We start from the raw sequence: 18,607 nt of genomic DNA on the forward strand, positions 1-18,607 counted from the left end.
GCGTATTCTATAAAAAAAAACTGACTTAAAAACAGTTTCAATATTGAACCACAATATTATATTAACGTAAATACAATAATCGGCATGGCCACGGACGAATATCAGTTAAAAACTTTGGTTATGTTTAGAGCTAGCGTTTAAGAAATGCAGATGAACATTATTATTGACAGTGATAAGATCTTCTTCGATGATAAGAAAGAAAACCTATTAACACCGTCTATTGAACCGCAAAGAAAGACAATACTTAATTTTCATGTGCTTGCTAGTCTACTATCAAGTTCTGCTACACTAGAAAACATAATAATGTTTGTGGGTTTAATCTTTTGTGCGTTCGATTACTTTGGTATTAAATGTCTCAAAAATTACAACAGACTTGAGATTCCAGGCACTGATACTGTGGCCATACCTAATATAAGTGAGGAGTTTAGCCTCCGCGCTGCGTAAGAACAGCGTCTACCAATAAGACGGCTCCGTTGATGATGGCCAGGGAAGCTTTAGCCAAGTTCTTGTCCCTCCAGTCGCTCTTACTGCTGTGCTGGTATCTGGAAGATAGAATTTGGATATCATAAAACCTATCAACGATCAACAAACCAAAAAGGTGTGTTGAGCCTGTTGTCCGTACTGAAGTCAAATCATGGTTATTAAATACGTTTTGCTATTGTTTGGTAGTCTAAAAGTGTGGTACAGGATATAGTAATAGTAGGTACCAGAATCATTAGATAAGACTGCTGAATCCTAGTTGGGTATTTTTTGTTTCTTGGTATGTTTTTTTACTCAGGTTTCCTTCCTCATGGGCTTTGGCTAATGTGAATCAATGTTTAATGTTATTTTTAGGGTTATAGAGTGAGGCCCCTTTGGTACCACAAAGATTATAAATCACTAGATTTATTAATAGTAAGTAATGATTACCTGTCGATGATGATAGCACCGCTGGCAACGAACAAGGCTACTCCCACCAGAGAATAGAATATGTCAATTCGTTTGTGCGAAGGTGTCTGCATGACGTAACCTGGAAAGTGACGTCATAATTTGTTAGACCTTGCAATTTTGTAAAGTACTTAATAGAACGCGTAGGTATGTAGACCACAAACAAGAAACAAGCGGTCTCATGATTATATTTGAGAAAATCCAAGCCAAAATAGTCAAGTGACTATTGTTGAATGAATACATGGACAGAAGATGTGGTCATAGCTGAAAAAGTCTTCTAGATTGGTATTAAAGTCGACCATTTTCTCAAACTGTTTATCAAATCATACTCTCCGATCTTAATACATGTCAAAATCAAAATTTTACGTTTAATTGACCTAAGCAAAGGTTTTCATCGAATATAAGTTGAATGAAAGGACCCACCGGCAGCGGCTCCAGCGAAGATGATGAGGTAGCCGACGAAGGTGCCGGTCACCAGCATACCAGTGTCAGCTTCAGCATTGTAGCTGTGGTAGTGGAGTGCCACGCATGAGCAAGTCAGCGCCTGAAATTGAGAAAATCTTCTATGTAGATGACATACTTATTGCTTCGAAAAAAATACTAAAGATTCAAAGAGTAAACTAAACATGTCAATGTTTAAAAATAGATACTTCATGTATCGTAAACATTTTTAATGATATACATATTAGCACCGGAACTCTAACCCACAACCGTAACTGAGGTTTGTAACCCGCATCCGTGGGACATGCTGATTACCTACTGTTTATAAATATGTCTATTAATACTATTCAGAACGACAGTAGCTCTATCCATCGTAATATTTATTATAGAGTTCATAGTTATGGCAGTAGTATTTTAAACCACTTGAAAAAGTTAGTATCTGCCCTGTGAACCTTACATTTATTTCAAACATACCTATCACCGTATGTACCTGTCATCTTTTTTCGTTCGAAACAAACAACTATAAGACCATTTCATTCATGACTAAACCGTCACACTACGCGATTCTCAAAAGGCGTGGTACACACGAATGACGTCAGTTCTGAACTCATCTAGTGACGAACAGGTTAGGGGATGATGTCATACTGACCACGCTATATGATACCGAGGCCAACTGCTCGCCACCTTGAGGCCAAGTCTTCAGGATGAACATTAAATAAGGTCATACCGCACTTAATTTCTTAGTTTTGCGCGTCGGAAATATTAATTTTTAGAATACGAACTCATTCTGTTTACAAGACAAAATTGAAGGCAAACCACTTAGTAGTTCCTTTAACCTAAACGGAAAAATATAACCCTCCTAATAAACGTGTTGGGGGGAGAATAAATGCCCCTTAGAAAAATATACTTTTAGTGTGTGTCCTAGTGTAGAATTCACTTATTTTTTTCGTCTTTTTCTATGTTTAGCCATCCTACTACAGCCTACAAAAAACTATTTTTATCTTCACGTATTATGACACGATGATACAATGTATTCGCGTCACGGTTAAGAAACGTTTAGGCACGTGTCACCTCTATATACAGCGCTCATTAATTTTATTATAGCAATCAATTTCCGTACAATAGGAAGTATGTACCCGTGCCATTTATATTGAATCATATAATCCTCAAATGACTTCATTGTTCATTTAAAACATTAAACAAGATATCTTCCTAGTTGAACATATTTTACAATAATTGTTTCTCGCTTCAAGGTATATTCAGATCAATAATAACTGGAATCAATTTATTTTAACACTAAAATCGATGCGAGGATGGCCGGGGAATACCAGCTCGTAGCCTAAGACTCAAATCCCGTAATATCTCAGGAGTAGTCAGGAACTACAAGAGCCTCTACAAGAGCTTTTTGTGGGAAATCATCAAATGACCCCTCCCGCTGTGGGTGCAGCGTGAGGAAGTGTCAGACTCTTACTGACTAAAACTCACAACGTTGATTCTTAAGCCCTTTATGTATCAAGACCGCGGAAACTCTCGAACAATCAAGCAGTCTAGCTACAAGTGCCTAGCAGCTAGTGCTAGACACTTGTAGCTAGTGCTAGACACTTGTAGGTGTTGAGATATCACAATGAGTCAGTGAATGGTTGAGCGATTCAGTGAATAGACTTTTTCAAGTTTACATTGCAATAAGTGGATACCAGAGTTTTTTTGTTGAGTTTTGGATGGTTTGTTTTTCATTATGTTAACACTATCGGCCACAATTTATTTTGTTAGTGTATTTTATTTTGTCAAAGTTATCGCAGTTGTAAGGTGGTTAAAATATATATACTTAGTTAACTTAATATTTTTATAGCTGTTACGAAGGAACGGTGCTCTTGAAATTCTATGTACATTGTACATGTGCAGTGAGTCATTATGAGTGTTAAAGTGTCGCAAATAATTTTAATTAAACTTATGACTCATAGGAACATTGAAACTACATGAATGTTTCATGAAGTGTATGAAATGTCAATTAGGTATCAAGATAAGAATGCAACTCCGTGTTATATTACATTTACAAATGATATACCTAATTATATGGAAAAATGCACTTAAGACTATAAACATAAATAGGTACTAGCCGTTTTCAAGAACATTTAAGAAGAATATTCAACTTTAATTTACATCTTACTTACAACCGACTTTAGTAAAAAATCTAAAAACGAGAAGTATAATAATACAAGCTTATGTAAGTACAAATCATCAATGTCAATGTCAAATTATACGTATCATAAACCACAATTACTGGTACCAATTAAAACGACCAATTAGGTAAGAAAAACAAGGAAAAAGATGTTATTGTTATTGTAACTGACCTTTGGTTATTCCTGAGGACTACTTCATTAAGCATCTACTCACTGATATATAATCATCGGCACGAATCTTGAGCGCTGACCTTCACCTGCGCAGAAGTAATTTCTTGGGTCCCTTTTGTGGTATGAAGTGAGGAGCGGGGGCGGGCTAAAGCGGTGATTGGCCCGCTGCGCATCGCGTTATCGTCGTCACTCGGGATTGGTTCTTTGCTAATAAATCACTTCTGCGCAGATGAAGGTCAGCGCTCAAGATTCGTGCCGATAAGTATACCTACTCATAACTTAAACATCTGTTTTGTCGCTAATATATTATGTCATGAATCAGAACTAAAAATAAAACTAAATAATATGATAACCATGTGACAGATAGATAACCTTTAGATGTAACATTTAATACATCCGATTTGTAAACACGAAACACATTAATATGAGAACAAGGTTGCTACGTTTGACCTTGACTCAGTAAGCATTTTCCGCCAATTCACTTACGTTCGTGCAAAAGTTGTTTTTCGGTGTTTTGATGTAATAGAGTCGTAGGCTTTGGAGTCTTCTAGAATCAATCCTGCTGACATTAGGAAACTAGCCGTTTTCCCGCGGTTTCAATAGCATCTACTACCCGTATCGAGAGAAAATATAGCCTATGTTAATCGGGAAGAGTGTAGCTTTCTCACAATTAAAGGCATTTTAATTTTTTTCAGTCGTTTCTGAGCCTTTAGGGTACAGACAATAAAATGATTCCTTCTTCATTAGACGTAGTAAGTTAGTAATGACAATATTGCTAGTAATGAAGGAGTGTTATTAACACCAAAACTCAATTAGCGTTGCCACACCTTACAGAGGAAATATGGCTATGTAATGTTAAAAACACTTCCTAGTTAACTTTGTTAAAATTATGAAAATGCCATGAAAATGTTTGTCTACCACTCCCTCATTACATCATTATTTAAAAGCAATTTAGCTTAGATAGGTATGTTCTTGTGTTATCGTAATAAGTGTATATTCAAGTAGGTATATTGAACAAGTTACCAATTATACGGTCGTTAACTTTTACTACAATGAGGTTAATGGCAAGTACCAAGTGTTAAAGGTAAGCGAACCTATTGAACTAGATTAAAGAGCAACTTTCGCCTGTATTTATTTATATATAGCAGGTACTTTAACAACAAAAGTAAAATGTCGGCGCTCTAACGCATTGAGTAGATGCCTAGTTACTATAGGTACCGGTAATTCCTCATAATAAACTAGTTACAATAATCGTTACGGTATCGATAGTGAAAGCTATCGATTTCATTATACAAGTAAGCGTAAACTGCGTGCTGCGAATAACTTGCATTGAAACAGGAGTGAAAACAACTGACTGACGATTTACCATGAAGTAGATGAATATACAATTGCACATTAAAGACAAAGAAACAATAATATGACTATTGTCTTTAAAACCATTTAAACTCAGCATATAAACTCATATATTTATGAAAGGAAACTTACTTGTTGTTTACTAAAGTGTATGAATTTGATATGCACCCGTTGTCTTTTATTCGTTAAGAACGATCCATTATGAGCAAAGATTCATCTTTCAGCTATGTATAGATTGTAATACCAATAGGAAATCATATTCCGTCTGAGTTGATATAAAGACGTAGTTTTACAAATTAGTGAATTTAGCCAGCACTACTCAACAAATGAGCTTGCCAAAACTTTAATGTCAGCCTAACTGTGCCTCATATGTCATTATAAATAATGTCCAGTGGGTAAGATCATAAAAAAAATATAAAGTAATTTATAACAATGTCAATTATTCTCAAAAACTAAGCACTTCAGCATTCCAAACCCTTTGATGCAGATAGGCAAGATCACATAATACTCAATACATTTTTGCAGCCATCATTCGGATACGCTCCATCACCCATCGAATCAATCACCAGTTCCATATTGCTCCAAGCGCTAAACAGCTTAATAACTCTAATGCATAGCCTACCAGTCTTTATATAACGCACATTGCTAGCATAATAGTCATCATTCATAGTTCATTAGCTACTATTATGTACGTTTCGCACTTATTAACGGAAGCAGTTAGTACTATAATTACTACACTGTTTACTTGGTTATGAAGTCATGGATTTGAGGAAAGAGATTGTACATTTTCTTTTAATTTATGGATACTTTTATTACCTACTATTTTTCTGTATGATGCTTTGATATGAAAGTCTGTAGGTTATTATAAAGTAGAGCTAAAACTGACTTGATTAAATGGGATACGATTAGATTGTATGGAGTAATCGACTCTGCATACACTTTCGTTTGCCGCGCCCTAAGTGATCAACCCTATTAGGTACTATCTTATAGCTCACTCACTGTCATAAACTTATCCATCATGCTTTGTTGTTGTTTTATCATGAAATAAAATTAAAATAGTAGGAATATCTTCAAAACATCAACAAGATTATCTGAGGTCATTGAAATAGTCAAAAAGTCATCAATATTAATTTGATTGATTAGTATTGTAATTCGAAAATCATTATGAGATGATGTTATCTCTTTTCATTATTTCAAGCACTTAATAAGAAATTAGGAAGTAAGTATGTCACTTTATCTGGATAATCTTCAAACCGTGTCTCGCTGCATCATATGACTACACGTCACAACTCGTGATAAGTCTGACCCTAAGGATTAACTCGACAAATGACGAATGCTCTAATTTCTAGAAAACAATTACAGTCATGGTTCTGAAAAAATGCTATTTATCATCGCGTCTGTTATTTACTTATGATAACTGTATAGGACATCCAAATTTTAGATAGGTGCGGATATGATTTCACAGAACAATGGAATTTTTTATAGCTCAGGTACTGATAACTTTAAAGTGACATCACGCCTGTTTTTACTGAAAGGTGGGGCACTTTTCGCTGAAAATACAAAAAGGCAACTTTAACTAGAATCCTCCTGATAAATAACTTACGATAAAAATTCGTCGGCACTTAGTGTGATCTAGGCAGTAACATTTGCGCTAGATAAACCATTCATCAATAAGAAGCTCATAACATTTTTCACTTCTACATAAACTTGCGGTACATTGCAAAAGGAATTTGTAATATCCGTACACAGTTTAAAATACTTTCAGTTGTAAATACAGACGAGTTCAAAGCAAATAAATGAACTGCCAAGCCACAGGTGGTCGGAGAAAATATTTTTCATATATTTTACGAGACTATAGCATAAACAGAACAGAGGTTATTACCCACAAGTTGCTTTCGTATGAAGTACTAGTAAGTCAAGGAACGAGTGTTGTCGATAAACCTTCTAAATTAGGAAGCATGGCAGCCATATGGGAATGCAGTATGGCAGCCTTAGCCCTTCTTTGGTCATGTAATGGGTGCTGGTCGGACTTTCGTCATTCGAACCTGTCCTACAGGGTACGGTAGAAAGCGATCCACATTTCGCTATTTAACTGGCTAGAAAAAAGTTTGTATAAAAATATTAAACAAGTAGGCTAGAATAATAAAAAATATCAAACACGCTAAACAGGTATGTGACAAAATTAAATATGATGTGTTTTACGTGACAAACATTTTCATTTGCATTATCACCTAAGTACTCGTTATGTTAATAATGTTTAAATATCATAAACGGTATTTTTCATAATGAGCAATTAAAACTAAACACCTACTCACTACGATTTAATGAATGCGACCGTGGTTTTAAAACTGCATTTACAAAACAACAATTGTATAACTCCTTGCATGCAAGTGTGTACGTGGAAAAAACATTTAATATTCACAATATAAACACATCAGAAAAATGCTAGTATAACACCCTATTATAACAACGCACTTCGTAGATCGATCAAAAGAATTTGTGACGTCATTGCATGCGTCACAGATCCACCCCTGTTCCCTAAGTAGTTGGTATATACTATGTATGTATACTAGCTAGGGGATATTCGAAATATTATGTCTGTCTGCTAAGTTTTTACTGCGAAGCGTCTGACTGGACCGTGACAAAATGGATACCTAGATAATATTTCTATGACATGGCACTTATTCTGTCCCTGGCATTTTAAAAGTTCCTATTTATTCTACTTGAACTAATTTCTTCAAGAACAAGAAAAGTAAAAATGCATCGTATATTTGCTTACAATCCAATCTTTGCAGTCGGAAATCTGTTCATTCATTCAGTCATTCATTGTAACTTTTAAACAATAAGGGGCACAGTCATATTAGAAGCAATACAATGCTATTAATGAACTACCGGTAAATATGAAATATGTTTCCTGGCAGATTATAAAGATCTGTTCCTACATCTATAATTCCATAGCAGATAAACAAACGAGTGTAGGAAATCTCTATGTTTACATAACAGAGTTTTACTATCCAGTAACGTAAAAGTATCTTTCTAGTTTATATTGTGGTTGTTGCCTCCTCATCTGTCTAGGCTTTAGTAATCTAATTTATATTATTTTTATATTTTCTTCTTCTATAGACTAAATACCGTATATCCATGCATTAACTTATGAAAAGTGTATGCGTATGATATAGTAGATTTTATATAACCGAGTGGAACCGAGTAGTTTTAATTAACTCCATTCCGACCATGACCCGTTTCGAAGGGTCCGTGGGCGTCAGTCGTTTGTTTACGCTATTCCAAATAAACCGGAGGGCATTCAAATTGAACAATGACCAAAATAGTAAGAACAAACGAAGAGTCAAACAATCTTCTAGCAATCTCCATATGTTTTTGGTGTAATTAGCTACCTACTTAAAATATTTTCCAAGATAGACGGTAAGAAGCAACTTCTGTTTTAACTTTAGAATTTCTTCTGACCATCCAAATAAAACTGTCTTCTGTCTTTTCAACTTCATCACCAATTACCGATTCTGTACAGCAGTTTTTGTATGATGAGTAAAAAAGAAACAAACAACTGTCATATTTATGATAGATTCCTACTAAATATGTATTCTGTGAGTGGTCCGATGTGTTACTCATCATGAATTCGTAAACAATCTATCGAATGATTTCATAATATTATAAAATTATTTATGAGTCAAATAATATGGTATTTGTACTATACTGACCTCAACTACAGTGACTATTTTATCCGGTGAACTTATGATAACAGCATTCACTGGGATATCTTCATTTTTTACCCGACTGCCAAAGAAGGAGGGTAATGTTTTTCGAGTGTATGTAAGTATGTATGTATGTCTGTTCCTTTGTGACCTCCTGTAGCCTAAACGGCTTGATGGATTTTGATGTATGAGGTATCGTTAGATTTGTCTTGATTACGGGAGTGTCATAGGATACATTTTATCCTAAAAGTCCCACGGGATATTTTTTCTAAATTTCCCTTTAAAAAAATATGTATGCGGTATCATTAGATCCATTTCAATCACGGGAGTAATTAATATAGGATACGTTTTTTCTCAAAATTCCCACGGGAACATGTTAATTCTGCGTCAACGCAAAGCAACTCATGCGTTAGCAAGCAAAAAGCGATTCTTTGGGCGATACAATCACGTCGTCTTGATCAAATGCATGAACGTCGTCTTGATCGTCTTGAACGTCGCATTGGCGGTAAATTTATGTTGCGGAGTAACATCACTCGTAATCTAAAGCCAAATGTCGTCGAAATAATTTAAAATGGTACTTACATATACATAGTCTTCTACATCTACAACATTTTCGTTAAATAAAAACAGCTAAAAAGTTATAAATAAAAGAATTATTATTAAAAAAACAAAATACCCGACTGCACACTAAAAAAAGAGTAAAACAAGCCCCACAATAATATTGATCAATACAACTTTATACTGAATATAATTTATAAATATTGATGGAAAGCATCGCAGGCGGGGACCACCTTGACCGCCACCAACGAAAATTCTGCTAAATGGTGCACAACCGAAATGACTATAAATAAGCCTCTGTTGGTCCCCGCCTGCGATGCTTTCCATCAATATTTATAAATTATATTCAGTAAAGTTGTATTGATCAATATTATTGTGGGGCTTGTTTTACTCTTTTTTTAGTGTGCAGTCGGGTATTTTGTTTTTTTAATAATAATTCTTTTATTATAGTTTTGTTTAAATGTAATAGACAGATACATAGGGTGACTGGTACTTAGTGACCGATCTTCCAGCCCACTCTTTTGTTTTGGGGGCTGTTGAATTGAAAACCAATTTGTAGATTTAGTTTACAAAAAAGAAACATGCAAATAAAATACTTAGGAAAGGCAACAAAAAGTCTTATCCTAATCCTAACTAATATTATAAATGTGAAAGTAACTCTGTCTGTCTGTCTGTCTTTTCTTCACGCCTAATCTACTGAACCGATTTGTGTGAAATTTGGTACAGACATAGTTTGGAACTTGAGAAAGGACATAGGATAGTTTTTATTTAAAAAAAAAAAAAAATTATTCCGGACATATAGCGCCATCTATTGGTCAAACCAAAAATATGCCCGAAGTCACTATTCCATGCGAACGAAGTCGCGGGCAAAAGCTAGTTTTCCTCATAAAAATACAATAATGACTTGGCTCTCTAGTACAAGAATGATTCAATTTACGCTCAATTGTAGAAGGATTGAGGAGAATGGTATAACAATCGTGTTGATGTGTAACGTACGCTTAGGTCAGGAAGCTAAGAATAGCTGATGGACACTGATGTAATCCTCTGATAAGTAAATTGTATGAATAGCTGACGAAAATTTGTTTGACAGAAAACAGCAGGCGTTAGCATTTGAGACCAAGGAGTACCTAGCTCTAGTATGGGAGTCGCATTATGAGCTGAAGTACAATCCTCGTCAAATACAATTTCTTCTCCTAATTTACCTTCATAAGGTAAAATATTCGAAAAAAAAACACTAATACTGTCATCAAATAACTTTGTCGCCCTGAGTCAGCCCTTTTCCGCACATGCGCAATAATGTTTTAATCTTATAGTTTTACTGTTTTTGCAAATTCTAAGTAGAAGACTTATTTGGCGAGAGTTGCAGTAAGTCTTTAATCCTCATCATGAGCTACAGCATGATGAGTTTAAAATGTATTGAAAAAATCCTACAACAATAAAGTGTATGTAGAGTGGGAAATGATTTATTCACCAAAACAATTGCTCAAGTTAATTTTAAGGATAAATAGCTACCTATATATAGAAGCTAAAATAACTTCACAAAATGTACATCCCAACCACAAGCAGGAACTTTACGTCAACGAATAATAAAACTACTTTACTATTCCTTCCTCATCTTAACAATAAGCTAATTCCTTTTTAAATCCGTATTAAGATAGTGTTATAATAAGCTATGCCTGTATTGGGCACACTTTTGTGTTTATATGAATGCTCAGTAAGCTCACTGCCCTCTCACCAACTCGTAATGTTTACGAAAGTGTAACGTGAGTCAATGGCCCTTTGTATTTTGATAGACCTTCTTTGTAAAACGATTATATTTTTTATTTGGTACTTCTACTTGTACTCTCTTTTCATATACACGTATCTATCTATAAGGTATGCGTAAGTAGTAATAGAATTAACATTGTATGTAAATAAGCTATTACATAGTAGCAACATTACGTGCAGGGCCAGTAGCTTGATTGTTTTATGATAAGGTGACGCACTTTCGATTTAGAAATAAAAACAAATAAATAACTACTCGACTCTCAAGCACTGTAATCTACAACAATAAACATTTTCAATTCAAAGTCTGCTTTATCATTATTTTATAAATAAACTACAGCATTATTTTAGAAATAGAATAACTAGGTAATTTTAATCTGTGACCTAGCGTCCAAAAATATTTATTTATCATCACACTGGTAAAGTCAAGGTCAGCTACAAAAAAATCCGTTTACAAACAAAAACACATGTCCCCGTCTAACCTTTCAAGGAGAAAGAGATTCCAAATTTGAAAAGAGACGCTATAGATTAAATAAAATAAAATATTACCAGCTCCAAAAACTTGACAATAGACAATCTGCTGATGGCCATGTTGAGTCACTGAACGATTCAAAATACTACGAAGTTTGTATATGTTTACAATTTACCACTGGCACACGAGTGAGCTGCGTAAAGTTGCCACTGAGACTGCGCAACTGAGTCGTGGATTGTAGCGATGATTTCATACTGGTGGTGCGACTATAAAAAAGGTACAAACATAATACGTGACCAAATATTGAACCTTGTGGTACTCCGATTTTGTGTGGAGGATATTTTAAGATGTTAAAATTTTGCGAACAATTGTTTATTTTAATTGTAGGTGTGATAAACTCCTTCAAAGTAATAGTAACTTTCGCACACATTTATAAATAGTATATGTAACAAGAAATTGTGCATACTTGTCTAAAGCTTCATCAAATTATATTTTTGGAAAAACTTTATTTGGAACTACACATAAATACTTACTTATTCTCATTCTATTCAAAAAAAGAATCCTTTTCTCACAATCTTACTCTACGTAGTCAATGTGCACGACGTCGTCAGTGTACATGCGGCCTTACTCGTCGTCCCCCATGAATGACATCATCTACCTACTAGTGTTGGGCGTAACGACTTCTCGGCTCCGGGAATTACCTATACGGACCCTTTTCAATTTGTATATTAATTCTTGAATTCGAGGTCGGATTCGTCAATCTATCTATACCAATATCAGAAAGTTTAATAAATAAAGCATTTCTAATTCAACACAGATTAGGCAGAAGCTAGTTAATAAAAAAAAAAAAGTAAAAAATATTGTCACTTAGGTACTGTGTGACTACCTACGTGCTTATGTATTGAGTAAATAATGCAGTTAGTAAACACTTCTCAAATCAATAACGATGTTGCTTTTAAACACGATAAGCTTCTATTTTAGTCTCGTATTTAGTAAATATTGAAAAAAGATCAACTTATTTGAGTCCTTGTTGATAAAAACATTCAGTTAGTTATTCTTTATTTTCAAATGATTAAGATAATGACTAAGAGAAACGTTATAACTTTAGTCCGGAAAAAAATCGTTCATTTGTCGATATTGTGGGAACATCTCTATCAACAAGTGCTATACCCCGGTATACAGTGTTGTTTTGAAAATAAAATGATTTGAACTTCATATTGTCAGTTACTACATGTGTCGCTTAACATTCGATTAATTTTGTTTCTCCACGCCTCTTCTTAATTAGACACATATTTTTAAATAAGGTACCATGCAATAAGTAGAAAGCCTTTTCTCTAATTATCTTCTGAATACAACACTACTATACTATTTACATATTTTTCCTAACTTGAAAATTCTATAAAAACAGTATAATAAATATTGCGTACTACGTTCAGTCAGCACCTACTTTAGGAACTTTGTATGAACCTACATGATCGCATAAATCATTATAGCTTAGATTAGATGGTCATTAACATATATGACATCACAACTTCGTAAATTATTCCACGAAAATGTTTGTGCCTCCACATAAAAAATAGACCAGAGGTTCCGTGTTAATCGTTATGTTATTTTTATCATTTACGATACAAACACGTAAATTCTTAAAATAAAAATGATTAATACTATGCTCGTTAATCCTTTATAGTTTCCTCTTGAACACTGTAAATAGGTTTCTTTCAAACTGTTCTTTCAAACGTTTCGTGTCGGTGCCGCGGTATGCCATACAAGTTAAAAGAGTCCATAGCATTAGGTTCTGATATATTTAAAGACTAAATTCTACTAAAAAATTGTGACAATAATAAAGTTCGATTTCTTTGAATATTAAAGAAAATTGTTGCTCATGATTACCTAGTGTTATAGTTGTGGCAAATTAAGAAAGATCTCATTTTGATACATAGTTGTATTTACTTCGATTTGCACCATTTAATTTTACGATAACCGCACCATTCATATTTAAATGGTACAACCGGGCATTTAGACTTGCATTTAGAAGTAACATATTATATTTACCTACTTACTTTAAATGTAAGTCTATCTATCGATAAATCGATCTTACAAATGTACGAGTAGTCGATTAAACTTTCAATGTCATATTTGATGGTCGTCTTCCTCCGCTTATTATAAGCTGATGCATATCCCTGAGAACAGTTCCAGCTGTCATTGGCAGTCAATATTCAATTAATATTTGATTAAAAGATTTTTTTTTTGTATTTACAATAAAACACAAGTCGCAACATACTTGTATTTCCAATTCCTTTAACTTAAATACATAATGGTATTGGATTTTACACTGTTATTTGATTTAAGTACTATCTTTTAATTCAAATAATAATTGCATTATTTGGCTTTACGAATTAACCGCAATGACACAGTTTTGCGACTAAGAATGGGATCACAACCTATTGTTATTGGCTGACTAATTCATTCAGTATGCTATTCATTCACGATATCTACCATTGCTCATTTAGAAATATACCATAAAGTTGCTCATATCATGATTATTAAGAAAGTACCTATACGACACAGAGTAAAAATGTTGTCCCAAAATCCGTTAGAAATTGGGAAGGCTACCTGACTGCCTGCTGCTTGAGATTTGTTGTCCCTTTTCTTAACTGGGAACAGGTGCATAAAACCACCTGCTTTGTGCCGAAATTCTGTGTTTTAAGTCTTATTTTCAAAACCAAGGGCATATAACAAAACAACTTTTAGATTTTATAATAAATGTAAAGAAGATTTGAAGCCCGCATACCAATAGACCATTGATCAGTCAATGCACCCAAATGTTTCTAATTCAGCTAATTAAAAACTACGAGTAACTTCATCTTACGCAAGCTCTAAACAAACCATCCTTGTGTGTATGTTACATACATACATATGTGTTATTTGTTCTACAGTTAACTCAAGTCTGACTTAACGTCTATATTTTCGTGCCTACGAAGTACTCTTTTAATTAAAGCTAACTTGCTAAGGCATTCAATGACGGCAACTTTGTAATGTGTTGTTTAAGTAATTTGTTAGTGTGGGATGTGTCCGTATATTGTATTTACAATAGTTTGCTTTTTTCAGACTCGGTGAATTTGTACATCAGGTTGTATTTAATCCTCACACATATGCTTTGCAAGTCGAATGCACCTAGGTACAAATTTTGGCCCTGAAGCGACAAGATGTGGCTTACGGCTTCTTTTATCTCCGTTTATTCCACCACGTCATGCCTTTTATGTAATTTTTCTTGAGATGGGATATCATCAAAATAATAATCAGATGAGCTTTGAGTACAACGGGAGAGACTGTCAAGCATTTATTACCTAAAACCCACATTCGTTCTTTCAGGAGCCCGTTGTGTAGATGTCCATCCTATAAAAATCTGATCCAGCTACGAAGTTCATGTCTCCGTGTGAACGTAGCTTTATAAAACCACACGCCATAAAGACTTATTTTTCTTTCATTTATCCTACTAAGTCCATCTATTGATTAACATGTGAACCACAAAGAACAATAACTAGAATAAGCAACAGTACCTAGCAAGTATTCATGTTAGTTCAACACGAATCCGCTAGATGTCGCCTAAACCAAATTCAACTAAGCACCTGTTGCGGGGTCATGAATGAAGTACATAATGTTTACTAGCGGGTTCGAATCAATATCCATTCATACATCTGATGAAGAATGAAACAATCTATTGTTTTTATAACTGAAGAAGTGTCGGCCATTCGTAGTTTGTTTTCAGAACGCTATTAAAGAATTAAGCTGTGTCAGTTCAGCTGTGCTGTCTTTCAGTCTTATTCATGTGTTTTCTATGAACTTCTGATGTTCGATGTAAGTAATATCGCTAACGACATTAGATAATGTGCCGTCCAAAATTGATAATAGAATCACATTTCCATCAGACCCCATTAAATAGTGGCAGGTGACAAGCGATCTCGTTTATATAATATGTACCTACCTACTTACTGTACAAAATGCGTCATAATAGCGCTTTATCCAAGTCACGTGAATTGAGTAGCCCAGTACCTACTGCAATGAAAGCCCCGTGATCTACGTCAGGAGTTAGAAAAAACTTGTCGAAAATAGGACAATTCAAGACCCAAAAATAGATGTTTCATCTCAGGAAACTTACCTAATAATAACGATAGTATCGTGACGTGAGGACCGAAATAAAAGTTTTTTAAATATTCTGCAGCTGTATTGTGAAACAGGTAGCGAATACATCCTAACTTAACATTATGAAGACAAAACAGCACCCTTAAACATAACTTCATGGACAAATTAACACGGAGTAGCACTCTTGGGACATTTGGTGCGCGTGCTGCCTTCTTCCTTGTGCGCCGAGCAGATCGCGATGAGCGCGTCAATGAGAAGCAACGAGGCGTTCGCGAGGGCGCATATGGCGGCGGCTTGGGCATAGCTCTTGCGGTTGTGGACTGGCACCTCTTTCCAGGAGTGTAGCGTGAGGCCCCCGCAGGCTGCGAAGAGCACGCTGCCGCTTGACGACCACCACGCGTCCACGTAGGCGTCCGCCGCCGCTGAAACCGCCTCTCCTGGTATCAACGAGTTCAATCTTTTAAGAAGTAGGTTTGTCGGCGTAGGTTGGATATCAAACGTAAATAAACCTTTTTTGAAAGAAGACTACTAAAAGGTGGCTTAATAAGCAATTTGATTCTAAGTACTGAAATGAAGTGTGGGAGAGAGAGATTAAAAATAAGTTAACTACAAGCAAGCTCATCTAGATGTAAAAAAATAAACGACATAACTGTTGAAACGAGAAATTAATCAATTAATGGTGCGCCTACTTTGAGATGACACAAAAAGCCGCATTTATACTGAACACATTCTACAAGCAATCGACGAGATATTCACCTCGTTACACGCTGGCCTCTTCATCGTACTCCTCAGAGTCCAAATACGCCAGGCTCAGGTCAAACAGCATGAAAACCGCGTTGAGGATGGCCAGGGAGGCGGCCAGCAGTGCTGCGTTGGAGTCGCCGGTCCTCGGGAACACGGAGCCTTTGACTCTGGCGGATAACACGAGGCCTCCGCTCACGGAGAACAAGGCGACCCCCAGCATGCCAAAGTACATGTCTTGTACGAGGTCGAGCGGCGCGAATAACATCTCCCCTAGAACGTTCAAGTTGCTGAGACTGAGATACATTAGCCGCGGGATACACGAGCGGCGGACCGACGCGTCAATAAACAAACTAAACTTCTTTCGCTATCTCCGTCGCTTTAGCAAACTGTTTGTGAATTTAACTAATGCGCCGTTGAACTTCCGTCCAAGCTTTTGATGTTGCTGACGGAACTGCGTTCTTGTTTTTTGGTCAACATTTCATAAACATGGCTAATTAAAGATACACAAAGAAGTTCTAGTAACCCACGCTTCCTCCTTTGAGAGAAAGCGACAGTGCAGTGTTTTTATTTTATAGTTACTTAAGTATATAGTAAAAGATCAAGCATTATAACATTACAAATAAAATAACATTTAATCCAGTATAAATGCGGCACTCGAACAAATTCTACTAACATCTAAATGAGCCATGATATTGTGTGTGAACTTTTCAGCACAAAACCAAATAAGTTCAGTACAAAACTTGCGTCAATCTCTATTAAAAATTTAGAACAGCATACACGGATCATCCGAAATATGCAAGGCATCTTAAGCCAAAGCATAGCTACATGAACAATGTAAGGCGCTATCTAAGGCATTGTCCTAGGTGACCGACAAACGCGACTCGATGCGGTGATATAAAGAAGCCACTGTATGATATACATTGCAGAATACATGGACACATGTTACGTCACGTTACGTATTGGTCGCATAGCATCGCGTTGGCAAATTCGTTCAACCAGGACAACGGGTAAGGAACGTCATTCTCACCGACAATCTCCCCGGAGAGCACGACTACATAGCCGACGTATGTGCCTGAGCATAGCATGAGTGTTGGCACGTCTGTCAGGTCATAACTGTAGTGGTGCAGTGTTAGACATGCCACTGTTAACATCTGAAAATGAGATAAAATAAAAAATCTGTTTGATTAAACTCAAAAATATTGTGTAGTACAAGAAACCAATTCTTATTTAGCGAAGAAAAAAAAATAGATATTCTAGCTAGTAGAAAAATATGTTTTCTTCCTTCCTAATATCATCTAGTGGGCCACCAACAAAATACGGTTTGTGTTTTGGAAAATACATGAAGAACAAAATCAAAAGTGGGTAATTTGTAGTCTGACTAAAATTAAAATGCTAGTTAGAACTAGAATGGATGCCCGAGAGACTGCATGTATAAACTCCCCGAGGTACACCACCTAAGCTTTCCTTTGATGACACATTGCATATGCTAATACCTGCTCCAACTCTCGGTTTCTAATTATTTTGTAACCGTAGTTCAAGTTCAATACATTTATATTCAAGAGTTAGTCCATGTTGAGGACATACAAGTATGGAAAAATCACATTTGGGCTTAAGTTGACGTAAGCTTGGAACACTTACCAACTCACAGAGTTTTATCAAACACGTCGGTATTAACATTTTAATATACTTTTGTATGAAAATGTAAACTTGTAAGAAAATTTTCTATAATAACAATTACACGATTATTTAAATTACATGACACCCAAACTTGACAGCTGTAACTGTGACATTTTATGATCTGCAAACTTCAGGCAACTATGCAAGGAGGCCTGATAATTCAAGTTTGTTGTTTATGTCCATTTAAAAAACGAACGTAAACTCTTTTTAAATTATTATATGGAGTTGAACGGCAAACGTAAATTATTATATGGAGAGCTGTGGAGAGCCGTTGATAGTTTTGGTTTTCGAAATACAACCCGTACCAGTCAACCATATAAAATCAGAGCCTACCTACAAGTTCAGTAGGTATATCAAATTAATTAACAACCAAGTCTAGCATACTGATGAATGCATGCTAAAACTTGGCACCAAGCCAGCATAAAAAGCATCATACCAACATCGGCATCAAAAACACAGAATGTCGA

The 18,607-nt window shown here is 35.4% G+C and overlaps 2 protein-coding genes across 3 annotated transcripts; both read right to left on the reverse strand.

The window, feature by feature from the left end:
* Positions 1-259: 259 nt before the first annotated feature.
* On the reverse strand, positions 260-11,814 carry LOC110377649 (uncharacterized). The gene is made up of 4 exons (XM_021336604.3): positions 11,654-11,814; positions 1,351-1,471; positions 910-1,009; positions 260-542 (listed from the first exon to the last, which is right to left on the reverse strand). The coding sequence occupies exons 1-4, from the start codon at positions 11,693-11,695 to the stop codon at positions 425-427; spliced, it is 381 nt and encodes a 126-aa protein (XP_021192279.1). The 5' UTR covers positions 11,696-11,814; the 3' UTR covers positions 260-424.
* A 3,982-nt stretch (positions 11,815-15,796) lies between these two features.
* On the reverse strand, positions 15,797-18,241 carry LOC110377628 (uncharacterized). Of its 2 annotated transcripts, XM_021336585.3 has the most exons (4): positions 18,102-18,241; positions 17,491-17,614; positions 16,476-16,733; positions 16,018-16,156 (listed from the first exon to the last, which is right to left on the reverse strand). In XM_021336585.3, exons 1-3 carry the CDS (start codon positions 18,138-18,140, stop codon positions 16,480-16,482), a joined length of 417 nt encoding a protein of 138 aa, XP_021192260.1. In that variant the 5' UTR covers positions 18,141-18,241; the 3' UTR covers positions 16,018-16,156; positions 16,476-16,479. The 2 variants fall into 2 exon arrangements, with proteins under 2 accessions (XP_021192251.1, XP_021192260.1); XM_021336576.3 differs by lacking the exon at positions 16,476-16,733 and having other exon boundaries at positions 15,797-16,156.
* Between the last annotated feature and the right edge of the window lie 366 nt (positions 18,242-18,607).

The sequence above is a fragment of the Helicoverpa armigera genome, chromosome 2 (genome assembly GCF_030705265.1).
Source record: "Helicoverpa armigera isolate CAAS_96S chromosome 2, ASM3070526v1, whole genome shotgun sequence".
Classification (NCBI taxonomy): domain Eukaryota; kingdom Metazoa; phylum Arthropoda; class Insecta; order Lepidoptera; family Noctuidae; genus Helicoverpa; species Helicoverpa armigera.

What these genes read in the sequence shown, in the direction of transcription:
- LOC110377649 (XM_021336604.3), bottom strand. Translation starts at nt 11,695, where the DNA reads ATGGCCATCAGCAGATTGTCTATTGTCAAGTTTTTGGAGCTG. An exon ending in CTTCGCTGGAGCCGCTGCCG is followed by an intron (nt 1,010 to 1,350) that starts GTGGGTCCTTTC and finishes GTCACTTTCCAG; the next exon opens with GTTACGTCATGCAGACACCT. An exon ending in GGTGCTATCATCATCGACAG is followed by an intron (nt 543 to 909) that starts GTAATCATTACT and finishes TCTATCTTCCAG; the next exon opens with ATACCAGCACAGCAGTAAGA.
- LOC110377628 (XM_021336576.3), bottom strand. Translation starts at nt 18,140, where the DNA reads ATGTTAATACCGACGTGTTTGATAAAACTCTGTGAGTTG. An exon ending in TGATAAAACTCTGTGAGTTG is followed by an intron (nt 17,615 to 18,101) that starts GTAAGTGTTCCA and finishes TCTCATTTTCAG; the next exon opens with ATGTTAACAGTGGCATGTCT. An exon ending in GCTCTCCGGGGAGATTGTCG is followed by an intron (nt 16,157 to 17,490) that starts GTGAGAATGACG and finishes CGTTGATACCAG; the next exon opens with GAGAGGCGGTTTCAGCGGCG.